This window comes from Pongo pygmaeus, chromosome 8 (genome assembly GCF_028885625.2).
Source record: "Pongo pygmaeus isolate AG05252 chromosome 8, NHGRI_mPonPyg2-v2.0_pri, whole genome shotgun sequence".
In the NCBI taxonomy this organism is placed as follows: Eukaryota; Metazoa; Chordata; class Mammalia; order Primates; family Hominidae; genus Pongo; species Pongo pygmaeus.
In genome coordinates this window covers 15,810,784-15,832,324 of record NC_072381.2, presented here as the reverse complement: position 1 = coordinate 15,832,324, position 21,541 = coordinate 15,810,784, and the positions used below count along the sequence as shown (strand labels likewise).

Sequence of the window (21,541 nt, the reverse complement as noted above, 5' to 3'; positions counted from 1 at the left end):
CGTGATCTCGGCTCGCTGCAACCTCCGTCTCCCGGATTCAACAATTCTCCTTTCTCAGCCTCCTGAGTAGCTGGAATTACAGGCTTGTGCCACCACACCCGGCTAATTTTTGTATTTTTAATAGAGACGGGATTTCACTATGTTGGCCAGGCTGGTCTCAAACTCCTGGCCTCAAGTTGATCCACCCGCCTCTGCCTCCCAGAGTGCTGGGATTACAGGCGTGAGCCACCATGCCCAGCCTCTCACTCTATGTTTGAACAAAAAGACTAAAAATTTAAGAAATATGCCAAGGAAGTAAGCAAGTGGGTACAACATGGGATACCCTGGTGATGTGCTTCCCTATGCAAATCAAAGCATTGTGTAATATAAAGCTAGTTCCACCTGGTAAGTCAGCACACAGGTCAGGTGCATGTCTGGGATCATTCTATCACCTTCTACCTATTTAGATGTTTCTCATCCATCTCAGGCTAGCTTGCAATAGGACAGATTTCCAAATTTCAGCATGCCAGTGTCAGGAAATGATTGAGTTGAGGTTATTTTTCTAACCTCAGTGTCCAACACAGTTGTCAACATTCCTATTTGTATGCTGCCCATGAATTCCTCATTGAAAATTACTGAAGGGAACACCACTTTGATGAACAACAGTAACTTGATCAGAGTAGCAGACTCTGCGTTCAAAGCAAATGAACTTTTAAAATGAGAAGCAAGTCTTCTACCATCTACTCCTAAGTCTTTATCTGGGAAAGGAATACTCAGGAAATTATCCAGATGTGACAACTTGCCAGGGAAATCTTTGATAGCGTATTCATTTGTATTATTTTTACAGGGGCATGACAAGTAAAGATATAACATTCAGATCAGTCTACTGAGTGGGTTCTGATGTAAGGGAGACGAGAAGTCCAGCTTTTAAGTAAGTTCAGAGATTTTTTTTTTCTCTGGATAGACCCTCAAATCGATGGACAGACTGACCACTCCCGAAACTGCCATCTACATTGCTAATCGCAGGCTAGTAACTCAAATCAGTGAGCCCAGCGTCTAACCCACTTTCTACTTCCCCAACCTGCTGTCCTAGCCCCACTGCTACCGTTCGCTATTCTTCTTTTCTAGGTTCATACCTTGAGACACCTTGAATTTTTTTTGAGATGGAGTCTCGCTCTGTTGCCCAGACTGGAGTGCAGTGGTGCAATCTTGGCTCACTGCAACTTCTGCCTCCTGGGTTCAAGCGATTCTCCTGCCTCAGCCTCCTGAGTAGGTGGGATTACAGGCACACACAACCACGCCCAGCTTTTTTTTTTTTTTTTTAAGTAGAGATGGAGTTTCACCATGTTGATCAGGCTGGTCTCAAACTCCTGACCCGCCTCGGGCTCCCAAAGTGCTGGGATCACAGGCATGAGCCACCGTACCCAGCCTGTCCTTTTCTTTAGCATTTGTGGCCCTCCCCTCCCTTCTGTTAACCAGCTTGAGGTCCTCGCCTCCCAGTGCACTGAGCAACACCTACTTTGCTTTCCCTTCCTTCCAACAACTACCCCCCACTCCCCACCCCTAAACTTTTGGAACCCCAGGCGGTATGTCCCGTCTCTGCTCTAGAACTGGCTCCCTTTGCCTCAATAAATGTTACTGTTATTAAGATCCTCTTCCTGCAGATCCAACCAACCCTATTTCCTACCACTTCCTAACCCACGCCTTTTATTCCAGTCCCACACACAACCATTTAATCTCTGTCTTTTTGAAGTATTAATACCTTCCCTCAACTTCTCCCCCAACAATGCCCAAATGTAAACCCCCTATTCAAAATCCTGAGTAAATCTACATCTGCCACCAAATCCCCTTACAATGCTTCAGAAACAACTTAGCTCTTCCGTCTCTAAACATCATATCTGTTTAACCTCAGCCCCTTCCGGTTTCATGCTGACCTGTTTTGTTTAATGTTAACGAATGACCATATGTTATGTAAGGGGATCTATACTCCTTTCTCTTCTCTGTCCTCCCCTACTCGAGCCTCACTTCCTCTCCGACACAGGAGACATGGGAAGAGATTGACAACACCCATGGATCAGAACCGAAATCTGAACTCCTGTAGACTGCGAACTACACCTTCTACCCCCACAAAAAGTAAACTGTAAATTCCAACATTCTTAACTTCGCCAAACTTCATCACAATTACACAGGATGGAGATTTACTACTAAGTCATTTAATATGCCCAAGATGCCTTTAAGAAAGATTTAAATAAAATCTCAAGGGCTGGGCACGGCGGCTCACCTTGAAATCCCAGCAGTGTGGGAGGCTTAGGTGGGAGGATTGCTTGAGTCCAGGAGTTCAAGACCAACTTGAACAACAACATGGTGAGACACCCCATCTCCTAAAAAAAAAAAAAAAAAAAAGGAAGAAGAAGAAAGAAAGAAAGAGAGAGAGAGAAACAAAGAAAGAAAAGAAATTTTAAAAGTCCACTCGAGGTGGCAGGATGGCTTGAGGCCAGGAGATCGAGACCAGCCTAGGCCACATGAGCAGACTCGGTGTCAACAAAAAAAATTAGAAAATTAACCAGGTGTGATGAGTCATCTGCAGTACCAGCTAATCAGGACGCTGAGGCAGGAGGATCGCTCGAGCCCAGGAGTTTGAGGTTTCATTGAGCTATGATAGCACCATTGCACTCCAGCCTGGGCGAGAGAGAGACTCTGTCTCTAAAAAGAAAATAAATAAATAAAACAAAGCAAACCAACCAAACAAACAAAAACAAAAAATTCACACGCGCGCGCGCGCGCGCGCACACACACACACACACACACACACACACACACACACACACAGATACCCAACAACAAAAACAAAAAAACCCTCGAGGCTTTCTTGTTTATGAGTTAGCTCTGCCAGGAGGTGGGGTGGACTTAGGGGAGGAGAGGGTTGTTGCATTTCAACTTTAACACTCATCACAGACGTGCAAAGCCATGAACGCTGAGGTCAGGCTGCAGAGGTGATGCAGAGGTAATTGTTTTGCCCCTCCTGGTGGTGGGGTTGGTTTTCACATTCTCCATCCAAGCTGCGCCTTTGACAGAACTGGAGCAAGCCCTCGCTCCACGTGGGGCATTGCTTCTAAAGCAATAAATACCTTGAGGTGACAGAGGCGAAACTGATTGTCTTTGAGATGGGACAGCAATAGAAATCCGGGCAGCCCGAACAGGCACCCAGCGCTCCAGCCACCAGCGGGGCCGCCCGGGCGTCCCCGGCTCTAGACCAGCCGCGAGGAGGCGCCGCGAGAGCGCTGGTCCCCGCCCGCGGCCGAAGGAGGGCTAGAGCGCCTGGGCCAGCCCCCCGAGCCGGCTGGGCGGGTGGGCGGGCGCGAGCAGACGCCGGGCACTGTCACCGCTGGTGCGCCGAGCGCACCGACCCGGGACGCGGGCAGCTGGGGACCGCCAGATTCCACCAGCGCCGCTTGCCCCGCAGGGGTCCTCGGCTCGCGCTCCTGGGTAGCAGCCACCAGGGCGGAGGGAGATGTCGACCGGGGCCAGCCGCGGTCCCCGGGGAAGCCAGGCGCCGCTGATCGCGCCCCTCTGCTGCGCCGCGGCAGCGCTGGGGATGATGCTGTGGTCCCCTGCCTCTCAGGCGTTCAACCTGGACGTGGAAAAGCTCACGGTGTACAGCGGCCCCAAGGGCAGCTACTTCGGCTACGCCGTGGACTTCCACATACCCGACGCCCGCACGTAAGTCGCCCGACCCGGGGAAGTGCGCGCGGGGGCGAAGGCGCTCCCGGGTCAGGTCCCAGACGCTCTGCCGCGCAGTCCCTGCAGCCTGGGATCCCCGTCCTGCCGCCTGCCCGGGGCCCCGTCCCTCTCCCCGCCACCAGCCCCTTTTCTCCCCTGCCATGCTAGATGTGCCTTGTGAACTTCGAGCTAGAGACACGCCACTTGCATAGAACACGCAAGTCCTGGGTGTTCCGGGTACCAAGATGCACGCATCCTACAAAGGAAAGAACAGGACCCAGAAGACCCAAGCCAGTTAAAACCACGACCACAGCGAGGTCTGTTTATGCAGAGCCTGTAACCATTGCGTCTGGGCGCAAGAGCTGTCGGCTACCAGCAGCTGGGCTCTGTCCTTGGCTTCCTCCCACCCCACCCCGTTCTCTCATCTCACTGTACCCACAGAGCTCCACCTAGAGAAGCAGGACCGTTTGCACTCTTGCAAACCAGGTTGCGGACCCCCATAGGTTTCCAAGAGGAAATCAAGTTTGACAGTCGGTCCTCATCATAAATACGTTCCTGCCCTCCACGCCTGCCCCAGTGTCCCCGGGCAGGAGGCTACAGAGACTGCATTGCATGCGCACGCTTTTGTGGCGCCCAAAGAGTGACTTTTTCCAACCCTTTTGCAGAGCGAGTGTCTTGGTGGGGGCGCCGAAAGCCAACACCAGCCAGCCCGATATCGTGGAAGGGGGAGCCGTCTATTACTGTCCTTGGCCCGCGGAGGGGTCTGCGCAGTGCAGGCAGATACCGTTTGACACCACCAGTAAGTGAGATTTGTCCTTCTAAGCTGCGGGCCTGAGTTTGGAAGAACCAGGGCCATCCCAGAGGCGACTTCCCGCTGTCTTGGTGCGGTACTCGTTTAGCTTGTCTGATGTGTCCGTGTTGTGGGCTGTGTGGGTCTCTAGAGAAATCAGTTTTTTCAACTCTCAGTTAAGTGAAGGAAGATGTTTAGTGAACCCTAGAGAAAGGACACTATTTTGACCCTGAGTGTTTGGATGCATCCTGGCAACTCCTGTTTCTTTACCGTTCTGAGATGAGCAGTTTCAGGGTGAGTGGATGTTTTGGAGAAATACAAAAACTACGTCCTAACTTTGGCTGTGGAGAGAATTTGGTCGCTTCTCAAGGACCGATCTGGAAAAAGAGAGATCCTTAGCGTTTCCAATGCCCAAGCTCCGGAGGCAGGACTTAGCTGCCGCACACCCAGACATCACTCCGCGTTGCTGTTTAATTCTTTACAGAAAGAAAGAATTTTCTTTCAAAGTATTAGACATTGAATGCAAACTAGTGCAGGCAGAGTGTGGATGGATTACATTCATTTCCAAAATCCCTAGACAGATGTTTCTTATTTAATTAAAGGGAAAATACATTTTAAACAATTCAGTCTGGTTATGTTTCCTCTGGTGTTTTCTCTTTAGAGCCTGAGAAAATAATTTAAATGCAATGCTTTCAAAAACATTAACACCGAATGCTTTAATTTTTACTACCAAAACTTTATGAATTCAAAAGGTATATATTATCAGAAAGCAAATATCTCTTTCCAGAAAAATGCGAATATGTCAGCTTGAATAATGGTCCTTGATAAATGATCATTTAAAATACCTTTTGTACAACACAACTATTTTATGACATCATACTTGATTTCTTTGATTTTTAATTGTTTGATTAGTGTGCATATGGAATTTATGCAGAATATTTTCACAGAATTTCAATGAAATTTGCTGGATGATATTTACCTGTTACTATAATTTGTATCTTTTATGTTAAAGGAGCCAACAATTTCAGTTTCATAAATATGAAAATATTTCAAAGCAAAACATACTATGCAAGCATTACCTTGAATTATGGCCAAATTAGGAAAGTATTTTATAAAAGCATTGGAAAATTATATTTTTATCATGCCTGTCTATATATGGTCACAATAGCTTATCATTTTATTAAATATTCTGTTATTTTATACCAGTTTTTATAAGCTTTTACTTTTAAATTTGAGTATTAGCAACCAGGAAGATTAAACCTTTTGATGTTAATTTGTGACAGAAATCTTTTAATTAGTTATTTTATCAAGACTTGAGACACTTTCTAGCTACTGTTCTCTGGTTTAAGAATGCGCTTCCTAAATCAGAAGAATTAAACATTTAAACATAAAATTAATGCCATTTTAATAATTGACACCCAAATCATTTGTATTTTTAAAAGTATTTTAAGGCAGGCCAAATAAAGACATGAATCATTGACATTATTTGAATTTCCATTAAGGAAAGTATATTTTGAGACATGGTTGATGTGTTTTCACCAAGAAGCAATTTATGGCCGTGGAAAAGAATTTAATAATCTTCTTGTATAGTCTCATAACATCAAATCAGGATCTGATTAGTATATTTTTCTTTTGATAAAGGAAGAATCAGTGTCTGCCCAGATAAGTTACAACTGACTTACTTTGTAAGTACTCATCCCAATAGATGTCATAGGCCAATAGATTAAAAACCAGAGAATCCAGATGTCAACTATGAATTTAAAAAATAACTGACCACTCCTAACTGAAAATTTTCAATATTAAATTACAATAGGTAGGCCAGGTGCGGTGGCTCATGCCTGTAATTCCAGCACTTTGGGAGGCCGAGGCAGGTGGATCACTTGAGGTCGGGAGTTCAAGACCAGCCTGACCAACACGGTGAAACCCCATCTCTACTAAAAATACAAAATCAGCCGGGCGTAAGGGTGTAATCCCAGCTACTTGGGAGGCTGAGGCAAGAGAATCGCTTGAACCCGGGAGGGAGAGGTTGCAGTTAGCCAAGATTGCGCCATTGCACTCCAGCCTGGGCAACAAGAGCGAAACTTCATCTCAAAAAAAAAAAAAATACAATAGGTTATGTTTTCCAAGTTCATTCTAAAGCAATTGCTTGAAGCCTTGAATTCACTCTCCCATACAGAACTAATGCTGAAAGATGTGCTTTGGTTCCCAGAATAGCCCACAGGAATGCACTTAACCCTTATTGTAGCTGAATTATATTTGCAGCAAAACAGTAGCGGACAAACTAGAACAAGTTGGCAATTAAATAGAAAAATAATGTCCAGAAAAGGTCAGTGTTACCTGGAGAAGACAATGTCCTCTTTTGTGTAGGTTAGGAAAATGTCTAGATATCTCAAAGGGCTTTAGAGATTGATGCTGCTCATTCCACACTATGTCTTATTTTACTTCCAAATATATAGTGGTTTATTTGATAAATAGGTGAATGCACTAATCCTACTATTATACTTATCAACTACAATCACAATAATTTCAGAATTCATAAATGGAACAAAGTGAGGGAAAGAGAGGAGGAGAAAAATCAATGTTCCTGAAACAATTGAACAGGAAATTTAAAAAGCAAGGCAGGAAAGACTACACAAGTTTGTGAGAAATGAATGGTCCATGACAGAATGAACAAGGCTGTGACCTGTGAAAGACAGGGAGGTCCCACTAGGAGAGGAGAAAGGAATCGTTGGGAAAAGAAAGTTCCCCATGTTGGCCATCAGGGGGTACTCTGGGCACAGAAACCTGGATTGCCAGTGGGAATGGCCTGAAAATGGGTGTGGGGAAGGAATCCACAGGGTCACAGCTCAGGTGTTTGCTACCAAGTGGTTGATCACCCTTTATACCTCATCTGTGCCAACTGCTTTGTCCTTATACCCTCAGACAGTGGAACTAGCAGTGGCAGCTACTTGATGCAAAGCTGTGCAAGTAAAGAAGGCACAGCAGACGCCAGTGTAGCTATTTCCATTCTGAACATCCGCTTTGTGGACAAAGTGGAATATTAAAACCAAAGATGAAAGGTGGAAACAGACATCACCATCACTGGTTCTGGGTCCCAAAGTCAGCATTGCCAGAGGCATCCCATTTATAGATCGCTACTATGTACCAGACACTATACACACATTGTTTCTACTACATAAAACAAATCAAAACAACTATGTAAAACTCATTCTGTAAATAAGGAAACTAACATCAAAGGTATACCCAAGACTGTACAGTGGTAGGCGGTAGAGGCAGGACTGGAATAGAGGTCTGCCCAGTTCGCAGCCTGCTTCTTCCCCTCACCTTCCTTCCAGAAATGGGGAGAGGATTGACCCTGATAAACTGCAAGCTCAGGATTATGACTAAGCCCCCAAGGAGCTTTGGAAGGCTATATTCGCCTTCCCTCCCTCTCCTCCATTCCCCTACTCCAACAGTGGATTTACAGTTCCATTTTAAATTATTCTCCAGAGAGGGGTTGAAAAAGATAAACAGTTTTGGTAGGAGCATTGTAGAAGCAGGGTTTGTCTTGGTGGGAATGATGGGTTGCATACGCCCCTGGTTTGCTCAGACTCCCACAGAATGCCCCTTCACGGTCTGTGAAAAGCTGCCTCCTGAGTTACTCTCTGCTCAGTGCCAGTAATGTATTGTTCTCCCCCGCAAAGAAGGAAGAAAAATTCTCTCCTTAACTAAGTAGTGGCCCCAAATTGACATCCGCATAACGGAGTGTGATGTGTCGGGCATAAAAATGTATATTGCAAATATTCATCTGTCAAGACATCAGTGACTTTCCTGGTCTTTCACCCTACTTTTACTATGACATCTGAATTCAAGACATCCTAAGTAAATTTGACCTTTTAATGAAGTTGTTTCAACTTGTTCAGGTCCCTGGCCTGTCTACAATTGGGTATTCTGCTCTGGTAACCAACTAAATTCTCTCAGCTTAGACTTTGAAGGAGACAGCCCTGTAACTGAGTACCAGAGTCCAGTTGAGATCCTGTTCCTCCATTTATTTAAGGTCAATTGCCATTTTCTAAAAACTGCCTTTCAGGTTTTTTTTTCCATGAAATAATAATTATTTATTTTATTTTTACCTTATCATATAACTTGATTTTTTTTAACATTTCTCATGATAAATACAAAAATTGAGGAAGCTTACACTAGCCCAGCACTTCAAATGCATGAATCCTAGAAGCATATGCTGGTGGGGGAGGTGCAAAGAGTAGATAATTGTCCTGCTCTGTACAAAATCAAGGGGTTCCAAAAAAGCACTTCTCTCATCCCCCTTCTGTCTTTCCCTCTTTACTTCAATAGAAGAAAATTCCTCCTATCACCAAATTGGTTTCTTTCACTTTTGTCTCAGGAACTCTTTAAACTATGCCCCATGTCTTAAAGAGTTTAAAATATCACATCTGCCTAATTCATGCCTCTCACTTCTGTGTCTACTCCAAGGTTCCCTTTCTTCTTTTTCCTACATTTTCTAAACCAATGCATGGGTTAAAGAATGTTAGGTTGTAACCCTTCTGCTAAAAGGGAGAACGAATGAGACAATGAAACAGACTGTCACCTTTGGAATAATGAAGAGCAAATTGCAACATAGTTCCAAAGTATAGCATACAAGTATTTGATTGTTTTAAATGCTCAAGTAAAATGTTTGAGGAAAAAGGTGATGTGTGCTAATTAATTATGATAATCATCAAAGCACTAATAATGACAGAGAAGCAATACAGCTGGGAACCAGTCACAATTAGGAGCCCACATAAGAAGCTGACAGGAAGAGGTAGGAGGTGCCATTGAGATTTGGAAGTCATCTGAGAAAGACTACTAGAATTTGCCTGGCCTCAACTTAGTATCTCTGTGTTAAAAAAAAAAAAAAAAAGAAAGAAAAGAAAAGAAAAGAAAAGAAGAAAAAGAAAAGAAAACTTAAAATGGAAGACAATTGGGTTAGGATATTTCAAAGCTCTGGATGACAAGGTTTTTGTTGGAATTGCGGGAGACCGGAAGCCTTTGTTTTGGGGGGTCTGTTTTATTTTGTGTTGAGTGATCCCACAATGAGAAGCAGCTTAAAGCATCTGGTTCTGCAGCTGGCATAGGGTTGTTTTTTGATAGTGTTCGGTGTGCCCTTTTTCTCATGTGAGGGTTGGGAAACATATTGGCTGCATAAGTCTTGCCTTTCTAGTTTCCCAGAAAGAAATCAGTTTTTGTTCAGGAACAAAGAAAAGAAAAATGTAGGTTAGAGCTACCCAAGTAATGACAGAGGAAATAACATAAATGTGACAGGACTTAGGGACAGGAGAAATCTGTGCTCTAATATGTTCAACTGGAAGATTACAAAGGTGGGGGAAGAGGGAAGCCCAAAGATAACCTCCTCTTTTCAAGACTTAACAATGAGAGTAAGTTTTGCTACTCAGAAAAAAAGAAGCAGTGTGTGCACACAGGTACACACCACAATATTTGCAGAAATCTTCCTCTGCCAAGTGTTGATCCAATTGAGTCATCAAAGGTGGTTTAGCTGGATGTCTTACTTATTATTCTAGAAGCAATTCATGATGGCTACTATGTCTGGATATGTTGGCATGAGAGAGGCAACCATCATCCCTAAATTTCTCTGTTGGTTCAGACTTCATGCAACAGAATACAACTGAACCTTGGTATGAGAAGGGAGGAGGCAGTGGTCCCTACAGCCCATAGCAACTGAGGAAGCAATTAGAAAAAGGAAGTCCTTGAAACTCCGACTAGAAATGGGAAACAGATCTGCTGTATGGCTAGTTGAGCAGTATGAGCATTAGGCACCCGTTGCTTAATCTGCAACATTCTTTCAAGAAGCTGGAAGTCTGTGTGAGGGAACAGGCTTCAAGGTTCTTGGCAGGAATATTCCATGTAGGCTCTGCAGCATGCTGGGAGAAATGGCTTGAAATTATCTTGAAATAGTCTTGAAATTATTCTGAAAGGAAAAATGCACTTTTACATTTAAGCTGACAGGTTGAGATGTGCACATTCAAACTTTACTTGTTAGTGTATAAAAAGTCTTGTATCTGGGAATTGCATTGATGGAGAGAGTTGCCAACTTTATGAAAAAGCTCAGCTCAGGGGTGCCCTGGTGGATACCATGACAGTACATGAACATGGACTTTTTTTATTTTTTATTTTATTTTTTTGAAATGGAGTCTTGTTCTGTGACCCAGGCTGGAGTGCAGTGGCACAATCTCAGCTCACTGCAACCTCCATCTCCCGGGTTAAAATGATTCTCCTGCCTCAGCCTTCCAAGTAGCTCAGCTAATTGTGTGATTTTTTTTTTTTTTTTTTTGTATTTTTAGTAGAGACAGGGTTTCAACATGTTGGCCAGGCTGGTCTTGAACTCCTGACTTCAAGTGATCTGCCTGCCTTGGCCTCTCAAAGTGCTGGGATTACAGGCATGAGCCGCCACACCCAGCCATTGAACATGGATTTTTGAGGAAGATAGTTGAAAGACTAATTATTGGTTTTATTAAAAAAACACTCATTCATCCTTTGATCAGCAAGCATGTTCAAAGCATTTTAAAATAATTTTTATTTTTCAAAATTCAGCTTAAATACATGTTTACAAAGAACATATTTATTGCATAAAGCAAGGTGTTCCTCCATAATGAAATCCTAAAATAGATTAAAGTAATTTCATTTCCAGGTCACATGATAAGGAGATTTAAGATATGCAAGCTAATTGTGACTAAGTGATTTACACTTAAAACCAAATACATCTAATAAACCAGCTATGGACTGCTATAGAATTCAGGTGGGCAACTCTTAGATGAATGTCACTAGATGGTCTGAGAGGAGTGGAGCTCCACCTCAACCCTGCTGAAAGGCCAGAGTTTAGGTCTGTGGTGTTTAGGGTATTGGCCGAAAGGTATGCAAATTGAGAAAATTTCCTAGACCCATAAACACTGAAGAAAGTGATTATTTACCCTTTTTTTTTTTTGGTAAAATTAAGGTATAGATTATGAAAATAAGTCTTTAAAGAAGTGATTTCCAGGCATTGGGAATGGAAGAGATGAGTTGACTCCAAAGGTGTAATAGCAGGGAATCTTTTGCGGGGGAGGTTGATGGAACTTTCTGTATCTTGATTGTGGTGGGGGATACATAACTGCCTGTATTTATCAAAACCCATGATGCTGTAGATCACCAAAAGTGGATTTTATAATATGTAAATAAATAATATATATTAATATGTAAATAAAATAAATGTATAAATAAATATGAACAAAAAGATGAAGAGAAAAAAACCTTTATGGAGAATGCAAGAGAGTTACATATTTGATAGGATGATTAAATGTGGTTTTGTGGCTGTTGCTCTGAGCCCACGGGCAAGAAGCTCTTAGGCTATGGGAGGGTCTGATATAACAACACCTGGGGGTGTAAAGACACATATCCCTGAGAAGTATAGGACACTGCTCCTAGGTAAGGCTGAAGGATTAGTCAGATCATCACGTAGGAACTTCAACATTCTTTAAATAAAGGATCATATGTTCCGAATGTGTTTGATAAGAAGAGTGTGAATGCAAACACACTGCATAGCTATGCAGTGAAGCACTGTAGTTGTGTCATTCCTGTATCCTTATGAAATTCAGGCACAAAATTTCCTCACTGGGAGTCACTGAAGAGAGCTCACTTTAAACACATGGTTGTAGTTATCAAAATTAGTATAATGGCATTGCAGGGTATTTACTTAGAAACATTTTGTCAGTTTTCTTCTTCAGCTCTGATATTTGACATATGGACACAAATTTGAATATGATACTGCAAAAAACCCTATATCAGTCTGCCCTGACTTCCAGGACATACTGACACCAGAGAGAAGGGCACACACCACTGCTACAGGAATAGGAATAGGTTTATTCAAGGACCTGACCCGGCCCACACTATATGCAGCATCTCACCCCAGGTATAGCAGAGGAAGCCAATCTCCTGTGGCCAGCTTGTAGCTCTATTCCAGTTGTCTCAGTTGTCAGAGCCTATGATTTCCCCAGATGTCTCCAGCCTATACCTGCCCCCTCTTGCCTCGCTGGTTACACAACTGATCTCTGTCACAGTGCCACACAGCATAGTACTGCTTGTCTCTCTAGAGCACAGCAAACAACTCTTGCATACACACGTGTTGTCACACACCCTGCACCATGTCCTCCTGCCTTCTTAGCCACTCAGGACATCTTATCTTCCAGAATGATTTTCTGATACTTCTGGCTTCTCTCCTCCTATAGTTCCCACCAGGATACATGTTTCGGAAATTAATTCTAAAGTAGCTACAAATCCTTTTTTTAAAAAGAAAGAAAAAGGGCACAACACTAAATAAATAATGCTTTTGAGCAGCCTATATGGGGATAGTCAATCAAATTGGGGCATAAAAGCACACAATTAAATATTATATAACCGTTAAAAATGAAGTCTACAAAGAATCAAGATTAACATAAGATTTTTGTTTCAATGGTAAATAAAAAACATAAAAGTCAAAATTGTGTCTACAACTTCTTGAAAAATATAAGAAGGAAATTGCATTGAGAGACTATCTTTGGGAAATGTGATTAAAACTGTGTTTTTTCTCATGCATTTTTTTTCTTGTTTTCAAACCATGAACAAGTATCTATTTATGATCAGGAAAAATAATGAAAAGATTAAACAAAAAAAATTCTAAATGAAATGATTGGGTTCACTAAAGTGCTGTAAAGATTAACAATAAGAGATCAGAATTAAAGCTCCGGATTGGAAGATGGCATCTTAGTTGTTCCTTCTCTTGTGTTGGGAGCTGATGGTTGACTGGTTTAGAAATGCATTCATTTATATAAAGCACCTAGGTTCTAAAATACTAAAGACCAAAGGTATTTTCAGTAACAGTATGTGTAAAAATAAGAAGATGCAGTGTAAGTCTCACCTGTTTTCATTCTAGATTATCTTTAAAGATAGAAATACAGACCTGTTCTGACATGGCAGTTTCAAGAGCTATTTGTGTGTGGAATAGCTTTTGAGTGTGTCTGAGTAAGATGAGCTTGCCAGAAGTTAATTCACAATCTATTTATACAGCAATCAGTTCACAAAACTTGTTATAAGAGCCCACAGGAAAGAAATCAAGAGTGACCATAGGTCCAGATAATCCCATAGACTTTAAAATATGGAAGGCATTGGATAGAGTCAAGATATCCAGATAAACTCATGAAGTAGGGTCAAAAATCATAGCATGAATTGGTGTTTAGTTCTTGCTCTGTTATGTATAATAATGAGATTTTTCTTTCTTTTAAAACATTATATATGTGTCAAGGATGAGTTATAAAATCTACCTAGAGCATTTCTTCTGGGGTGCACCATTCGACTCAGTTCCAAGTATGGTTTGTTAAATGTTCTGTAAAGGTGTGTCTGTTTACTAAGTAAAGAGTGTGTCAACACACTTGCCAACAATCTTGGTTGAGCAGAGAAAAGTGAGAAGTTTCGGGGAGAATTGACAGAATGAAAGCTGGAGCAACATTTCTGAAAATCTCTTGCACATTATTCTTTTGCGCAAAAATGAACAAAAAAGGTTTTACGTCAAATGAGTTTGTAAATGGCTGCATCTGCTCCCTTTCTATGACACTTACAATGCATATTCTCTTAGAAAAGGCACTAAGAATTCACAAACGAAAGCAACCTATTGGATTCATAGGATGGGGCCTTTGTTGACATTCATTATTTATCCTCACATTTATGAGGCCAAAGCAGACCCAAATGGCTGTAGAAACAAATAACCCCGTATCTTTGGCTTAAAGCATCTAAGGTTTATTTCTTGCTCACACTGTATGTTCAGTGTGATTTGATAGGGAGGCTTGGCCAGTTCAAGCCGCACAGGGACCCAGCTTCATGGAGATTCCTTATTGGCACGGGTGTCTTGAGATCACCCTGATTGGAAAAGGGGTGTGTCCAATTGCACACTGTCTGCTACAGCTTCCACCTGGAATTGACATTTATTATTTAACATATTTTGTAGGCCAAACCATGCCTAGGAGGTTTGCTGTGCCAATTTGTTTAACTATGGAAAACTTTACTTATCTGCACCTACCGAAATTATATCTACCATCTTTAAAAGAGCATGAGAAAGGAAATGCACACAAACAGATTGTCTTTGGGAAATCTGATTAAAACTGTTTTTTTTTTTTTAAATTTTGCAGGACATGTTTTTAGGACACTCAGTTCAAATACACAGTTATTGGGAGCTACAGTCTCAACCCCTTCACTTATGAACAGACACATGGCAAGGAGAGGATGTTTTTGTGAACAGATTCAAAGATATAAGTGAGACTTTTATACCAACACTCAGTCCCCCAACCTGTTCCACCTGGTCTCCATTGGAATTTTTTTTCTCTTTTCTTTTCATTTCTCTACTCCTGTGGTAGATTATCCATTCTTTACCACAAAGATTACCTGGGAAGACTGGATGACCTTCTTCCTTTCACTCTGGTCCCTCAGGTGACATATTATCAAATCATAACACACTTTAACACAGCTTTACTCATAAAAATGTCATCTAAGGGGGGAAAAGAGAGTTGAAAATAAAGCTTAGCGTTAGCAAGTGGTAAAATTAAGTTTCAGGTGCTACTATTTGCAGCATTGCACAGGCAGATGCTGTTCTTGACGTGGAGTCTATCCACGAACAAAGCCTAAGATCTTGCCCCCTCGGACGGGGTTCATAGGAACAGCCAGCGACAAGTGGAGGAAAGGAAAGCGAAGGTCAAGAGGACAGAGAATGGTGGGGGTGTGTGTGTGTGTGTGTGTGTGTGTGTGTGTGTGTGTGTGTCTGTGTGTGCACATTTATTTTAGCTTGGGCAGGCCATTTGCTTTCCATTGCTACTATGACAAATTACCACATGCTTAGTGGCTTTAAGCAACACAAACTGATTATCTTTTTTTTCTTTTTCTTTTTTTTTTTTTAGACGGAATCTCACTCTGTCACCCAGGCTGGAGTGCAGTGGCACGATCTAGGCTCACTGCAACCTCCACCTCCCAGGTTCAAGCAATTCTCCTGCCTCAGCCTCCTGAGTAGCTGGGATTACAGGCACCCACCATCACACATGGCTAATTTTTGTATTTTTAGTAGAAACGGGATTTCACCATGTTGGCCAGGCTAGTCTTGAACTCCTGACCTCAGGTGATCCACCCACCTCGGCATCCCAAAGTGCTGGGATTGCAGGTGTGAGCCACCGTGCCTAGCCTTGATTATCTTATAGTTCTGGAATCCAAAGTCTAAAATGGGTCTCCCTGGGCTAGCATCAAGGTGTTGGCAGAGTTGCATTCCTTCTGGAAGCTCTTGGGAGAACCTATTTATTTCCTTGCCTTTTCCAGCTCCTACAGGTGACCCACATTCCTTGGCTCTGGGATCCTTTCCTTTTTCAAAAGTAGCAACATCATCTTCCACTGCCATATCTCTGGGTCTCCTTTTTTGGCCCCTTCTTCCACCTGATAGTATCCTTATCATTACGTTAGGTCCACATGTATGATCCAAGATAATCTACCATTTTGAGGTCAGCTGATTAGCAACCTTAATTCCATTTGCAATCTCAGTCCAGTCCCTCTTTGCCATGTAGCCTAATGTAGTCAGTTTTGGGGATTCAGATGTAGCCCTCTCGGGTGGTATTATTTTGTGTACCACAGGCGGTCACAAGAACTTTCATTGAGGAGGTGATATCTGAGCAAGGACCTAACTTGAGGGAGGAAAGGAGCCAGGTGGTATCCAAGGGAGACATGTTCCAAGTTGTAGGAGTGTCAGTGTTAGTTGGAGTCTGGAGATGTGGGTGTGCTTGAGAAATGGAGAAAAGTCGCTGAGCTAGAGAAAAGCAAATCAGGGCAAGAGTGATAGAAAATTAGGCCAGAAGGCCAGGCATAAGCAAGATGGTGTAGTATCTTCATGGCCAAGGTCAGGATTTGGGATTTTATTCTAAGAGTGGTGGGTAGCCAGTGGTGGGTTTTGAGTAAGGAAGTAACATAATTTGAATTATGTTTTTTAAAAGATCAGTTTTGGTCAGTCACAGTGGCTCACATCTGTAATCCCAACACTTTGGGAGACCAAGGCAGGAGGACCACTTGACACCAAGACTTTGAGACCAGTCTGGGCAATGTAGCAAGATCCTATCTCTACAAAAAAGTTAAAAAAATAGCAGGTGCAGTAGTGTGCACCTGTAGTCCAGCTACTAGGGAGGCTGATGTGGGAAGACCACTTGAGCCCAGGAGTTAGAGGCTGCAGTGAGCTATAATTGTGTCACTGCACTCCAGCCTGACAGAGTGAGTGACAGGAGGGAAAAAAATGGATCACTTTAGCTTTTGTTGAAAAATAGACTATAGACAAGGAAGAGCAGAAGCAAGCAAGCAAGGAAACTAGGTAGAAGACCGTTCCCTTTCCAGTGAAAGGGAAGTATGGCTGGGATTGAGTGGTAGCAGTTAGAGCTGAGAAATGGGTGGTTTGGGGATTTATTTGGAAATGCAATTAGCAGGTTATCATTATGCATCAGATGAAGAGTGCAAAAAAAGAGGAAATTTTGGCCTAAGGAACTGAAGGAATAAGACTTAGAGAACAGTGGGTAAGGAGCATGTCTTAGATGAAATACTCAGGGATGAGTCCAGATATGTGAAATTTAAGATGCTTATTAGACCTCCCAGCAGACATCAAATGGGCACTTGGATAAATAAACTGAGAGCTCAGGCAAGATGTCTGAATACAAAGATAATATTTAAGGCCATGACTTAGGAAGTGAGTGTGGATGAAGAGAAGAGGAGAGAGGCAAAGTGAGGCCAAGACACAAGAGCGGAAAAGCGATGAGAATGAGTTTGAGATTGAGTCCTGGGGCACCATGACATTTACAGAAATACTGTGGATTTGAAGAGGATGTGTACAAAACACAAGGAGCCACCAGTTAGGCAAAAGCAAGCCATGAAGCCAATAAAGAAAGTCTCGTGAGGTGAAGTGAAATGAGGATGGAAATTTAGAACATTTGATTTGGCAACTGAAGGTTATTGATGACTGAAAAATCCAGTTGCAGTGGAGTGTGTCGAGAGAGAATGGGAGATAGCCAATGGGAGAGAGTAAGTGTGTGTGGCCATTTTTAAAGTTTGGCTATAAATGGGACCAGAGAAGTTTAATAGTTATGAAGGCATTATAGCTTGATTATAGTCTAATAGGAATTATCAAGTTCAGATGACTGTAAGAGAGACAGAATAGTCAGGAACAAATTTCTGAGTGGAGGGAAATGCAGGGGATTCCTCTACAAGTGGAAGGATTGGCCTTAGAGCAGCAGAAATGCAGTTCATCTGCAGTGGCAGGAGGGCAGGCAGAGCCAGGAAACAACTGAGAATGAGCTGCTGGATTGGATGGCAGGAGGAAGAAAATGATCTTTTCTCATTGCTTGCATTTTGTCATTGAAATAACAAGCAAGGTCACCATCTGAGGTTGAGGAGGTCAAAGAGAAGGTTGGGAGAAAAAGGAAATTCAAAGAGTAGTGACAGAATGGCAAAGTGGAGTCATGAAATAAAAGGATTACCAGGCAGTAAGTTGGATAAGTAACCTTCTGCCTCTGTTCAGCCTATAGCATGGCCCTACCTGTTTGGGTAGGATTTAAGAAGATCTCCCATAGAATCATTTCCTCTTGAGTGTTAATCTTCCCTAAGGATAAATTACAGACACAGAAGGTTTGAATTCTGCTGTGCCTATTTTGTGTAACATTGGGAATGGTGACTTTAAAAAAACAAACAAACAACAACAACAACAAAAACCATAATATGAACTGTTCTGTTAGGTGAATGGTTGGGACCCTTTACTATATCTTTTGGCAACAGGCATGAGATTCTTAGAAATATAAGACCATGTAACAGGAGGTAGTGTAAATACATTTTCAAGTGTTATTGGGAGGCAAATTTATACAGCCTTCATCGTGAAACCCAATCATATCCTGTATTTAAAAGCACTCCTTTGAGGTCATATTGAAGAAATTTATGTCAGTGAGTCACCTTCCTGAGATGCCCATGCTGAGAGGTTTTCATTACTTCTTGAAGCAAATAAATGATTGGGTACTAAATAGAAGCATGCTGTGTTCCTGGCCATCAGAAGTTGACATTGAAGCCATATTGAGAGTTCTCATTTCCCCAGCTGTACCTATGACTACGATATGTGATCCTAGGTAATTATTCCAAGCGTGAAAAAAATCTAGAGGTGAAAGAAAGTATGAAAGATTCAAGTATGAAGAAAGCTGAAAGAAAACCACTGTGGTTGAGAGTGACAAAGATGATGCTGGCAGGGGAAGGGTTTTGTAAACCTGGTTTTGCATTTGAGAAAAGTTGAGATTTGAGAAACAACTCTGGAAAGAAACAATTCTGGACAATGTAGCAAGATCCTATCCCTACAAAAAAAAATTAGCAGGTGCAGTAGTGTGCACCTAAGAAACAGGTGCATTTGAGAAATAACTCCGGCTTCAGGATAGAGAATGGATTAGAAGGTGGCAGTGCTGGAGGAAGGGAGACTGGTCAGGAAGCTGTCACAGCAACGGAGGCTAAAGAAAATGATGACCATAACTAGTGAAGTGGCGACAGGGATGGAAAGAAGTAGATGGATTTGGGAGATAACAAAAGGAAGCATCGAGAAGAATTGATGACTCATTGAAATATGGGAGTGCAAGATAGGTGATCGTCAAAGTTGCATTCCAAGCTTCTGGCTTGGTTAATGGGGTTACCATTATATTAGGTAAAAATAGTGAGCAAGACAGACATCCTCTGATCTCACAATATTCAACTTTGATGGGATACTAGTGCCTGGCAGTTCTAAGCTGGGCTTAAGTGCTGTAACAGCAGAAAGTGAAGAAGGCTTCAGGTGTGCAAAATAAGGACTCCTATGCTTGAATGAAGGCGGGGCTTTTGTGTGTTGGGGGAGGATTTTCAGAGAGTACAACATGAAAGGTTGGAGCTGAAGAGTGGTGTGTGTGTGCATTCGAGCATGCCTATGTGTGTGTGTGTGCATGTCTGTCTCTGGGATGGACAGATGAGAGAAAAAACTGTTCCAGCCTATGTGGATGTAGTGAAGTCAGTTGCAGAAGATGAGGTCAAAGTTGTCTCGATCAATACAATCCACTGTAACCAGCTCTGTGTTTCACACTGTTGCATCATACTTGGGGGTTTTGTTTTTGTTTTTAATCTGATCTGGCACAGATAACTTATCATTTCCCTTGGAGGAGATAATTCTTTCATTTCTCAACTCCCAATTTCCCTTGCATTGTATCCAAAATATTTGCATCGTATAATCCATAGGTATTTCCTGACCAAATCATACATACTACTTTGTCATTTTATATGTGAAAAACATTCTGAATGATAGTATGTGATGTGAAAAAGCCATTCATATTTACTACCAAGCAAATGTCCGAAGAACACTGGCTAGGCACTATCGGTTATTCAACACAGGAAGTTAGAAATATGATTTCTGTTCTTAAGGAAGACAGTCTAGACATGAAAATAATTAGAGCAGAAAATTTATATTCTCATCCAGATTAGGAAAACTATACAATAGGCAGACTAATATAATCTGTACTGTTGCTATTACAAGCCCATATTTATGAAAATGATTATTAAAACTCTAAATGCATGCATTTAACTCACTTAGCTTTGTTATTATAGTATTTGATTTATATATGAAACTGAATATTTAAATAGTGATATGAACAAATAATTTAAAAGGGAAGTTTCATGATTTCCAGGAAAGAATAGTTTATTTCACTATGAACTAGAGGAATAGTCTACAAGCTTCTTAAATTCTGAATGAGTTTACCAAATTGAACAGTGACTAAGTCCAGGGAGTTGGATTCTAATGGCCTTTCACTTGCTACTTTATACAATTCTCTATACAAGTTTTGTTACTTTGTACTATTTGAAAATTTTGAAACAATAATCTCAAAGAATTTTGATTTGAAAAGATAGTTTTGAGCCCTACATTTTAAAACGGGCTTTTAAGGATTGATTTGAACAAGTTGGCAAATGAGGAAAAAAGGAATTTCACAAAAGAAATGTCTGAAAGAAGGTCACGGAATAAGACTCAACAAGGAACAGAAAGAAAGTTAACCTAAATGGAAAGGAAGCCCAATCAATACCTAGAGCTCAGGCTGTGGGGTCAAGATCTTCACATGGGCTGGGCGCGGTGGTTCACGCCTATAATCCCAGCACTTTGGGAGGCCGAGGTAGGTGGATCACCTGAGGTCAGGAGTTTGAGGCTAGCCTGGCCAACATGGTGAAACCCCATCTCTACCAAAAATACAAAAATTAGGTGGGCATGGTGGCAGCCACCTGTAATCCCAGGTACTCGGGAGGCTGAGGCCGGAGAATCTCTTGAACCCGGGAGGCAGAGGTTGCAGTGAGCCAAGATAGTGCCGTTGCACTCCAGCATGGGCAATAAGAATGAAACTCCGTCTCAAAAAAAAAAAAAAAAATCTTCAGATGTGGAGGGCGGGGTATTTATATTTGATCTATCAGGTAAATATACGAAAATTATTTAATGTGCGTGTAAGCATGCACATATTTTTATATAGTATGCATACATGATATAAATCATAAAATACTCATTTAATCAAAATAACACATCTCTCAAACATCATAAGGAAAACTGAATTAGTGTGATATTCTTTAAAGGTTTTTCAGAGTGGTTTTGGAGTATTGGGAGCCATGCATTTGGAAGTTTAATTTTCTGTGATATAAAAATCAATCCATGTCCTTTTCTTGGATTTGTTTCTTGTAGACAAGGAGTTCTCTAGCCAAGGCTGTTTTATTTTGAATTATACATATGAGTATTCCCTGTTCTCAGATTCATCGTCCCAATTAGAAACTTTTATAGCATAAATTTGACTATGATAAAGATTATAAATAAATGGTTAAGGATTCCTTTTACCCTTTTCCTGATTAAAAAGGTCTGGATAGCTCCTGCAACAGCTTTAAGAAAATCTCCAAGGAGACAAACTTAAAGTGATGACTGAAGGTTGTAGGGAAATCTACTGTTTTCTCTCTTGGGTC

At 41.8% G+C, this 21,541-nt stretch overlaps 1 protein-coding gene across 1 annotated transcript in view; it reads left to right on the top strand.

Annotated features, from left to right (window-relative positions):
• Positions 1–3,290: 3,290 nt before the first annotated feature.
• Positions 3,291–21,541, top strand: part of ITGA8 (integrin subunit alpha 8) — a 199,477-nt gene continuing 181,226 nt past the window's right edge. Inside the window, exons 1-2 of the mRNA XM_054436441.2 lie at positions 3,291–3,699; positions 4,365–4,498. Coding sequence (XP_054292416.1) covers positions 3,491–3,699; positions 4,365–4,498 — 343 coding nt within the window. The 5' untranslated portion in view covers positions 3,291–3,490. The remainder of the gene's footprint in view (positions 3,700–4,364; positions 4,499–21,541) is intronic.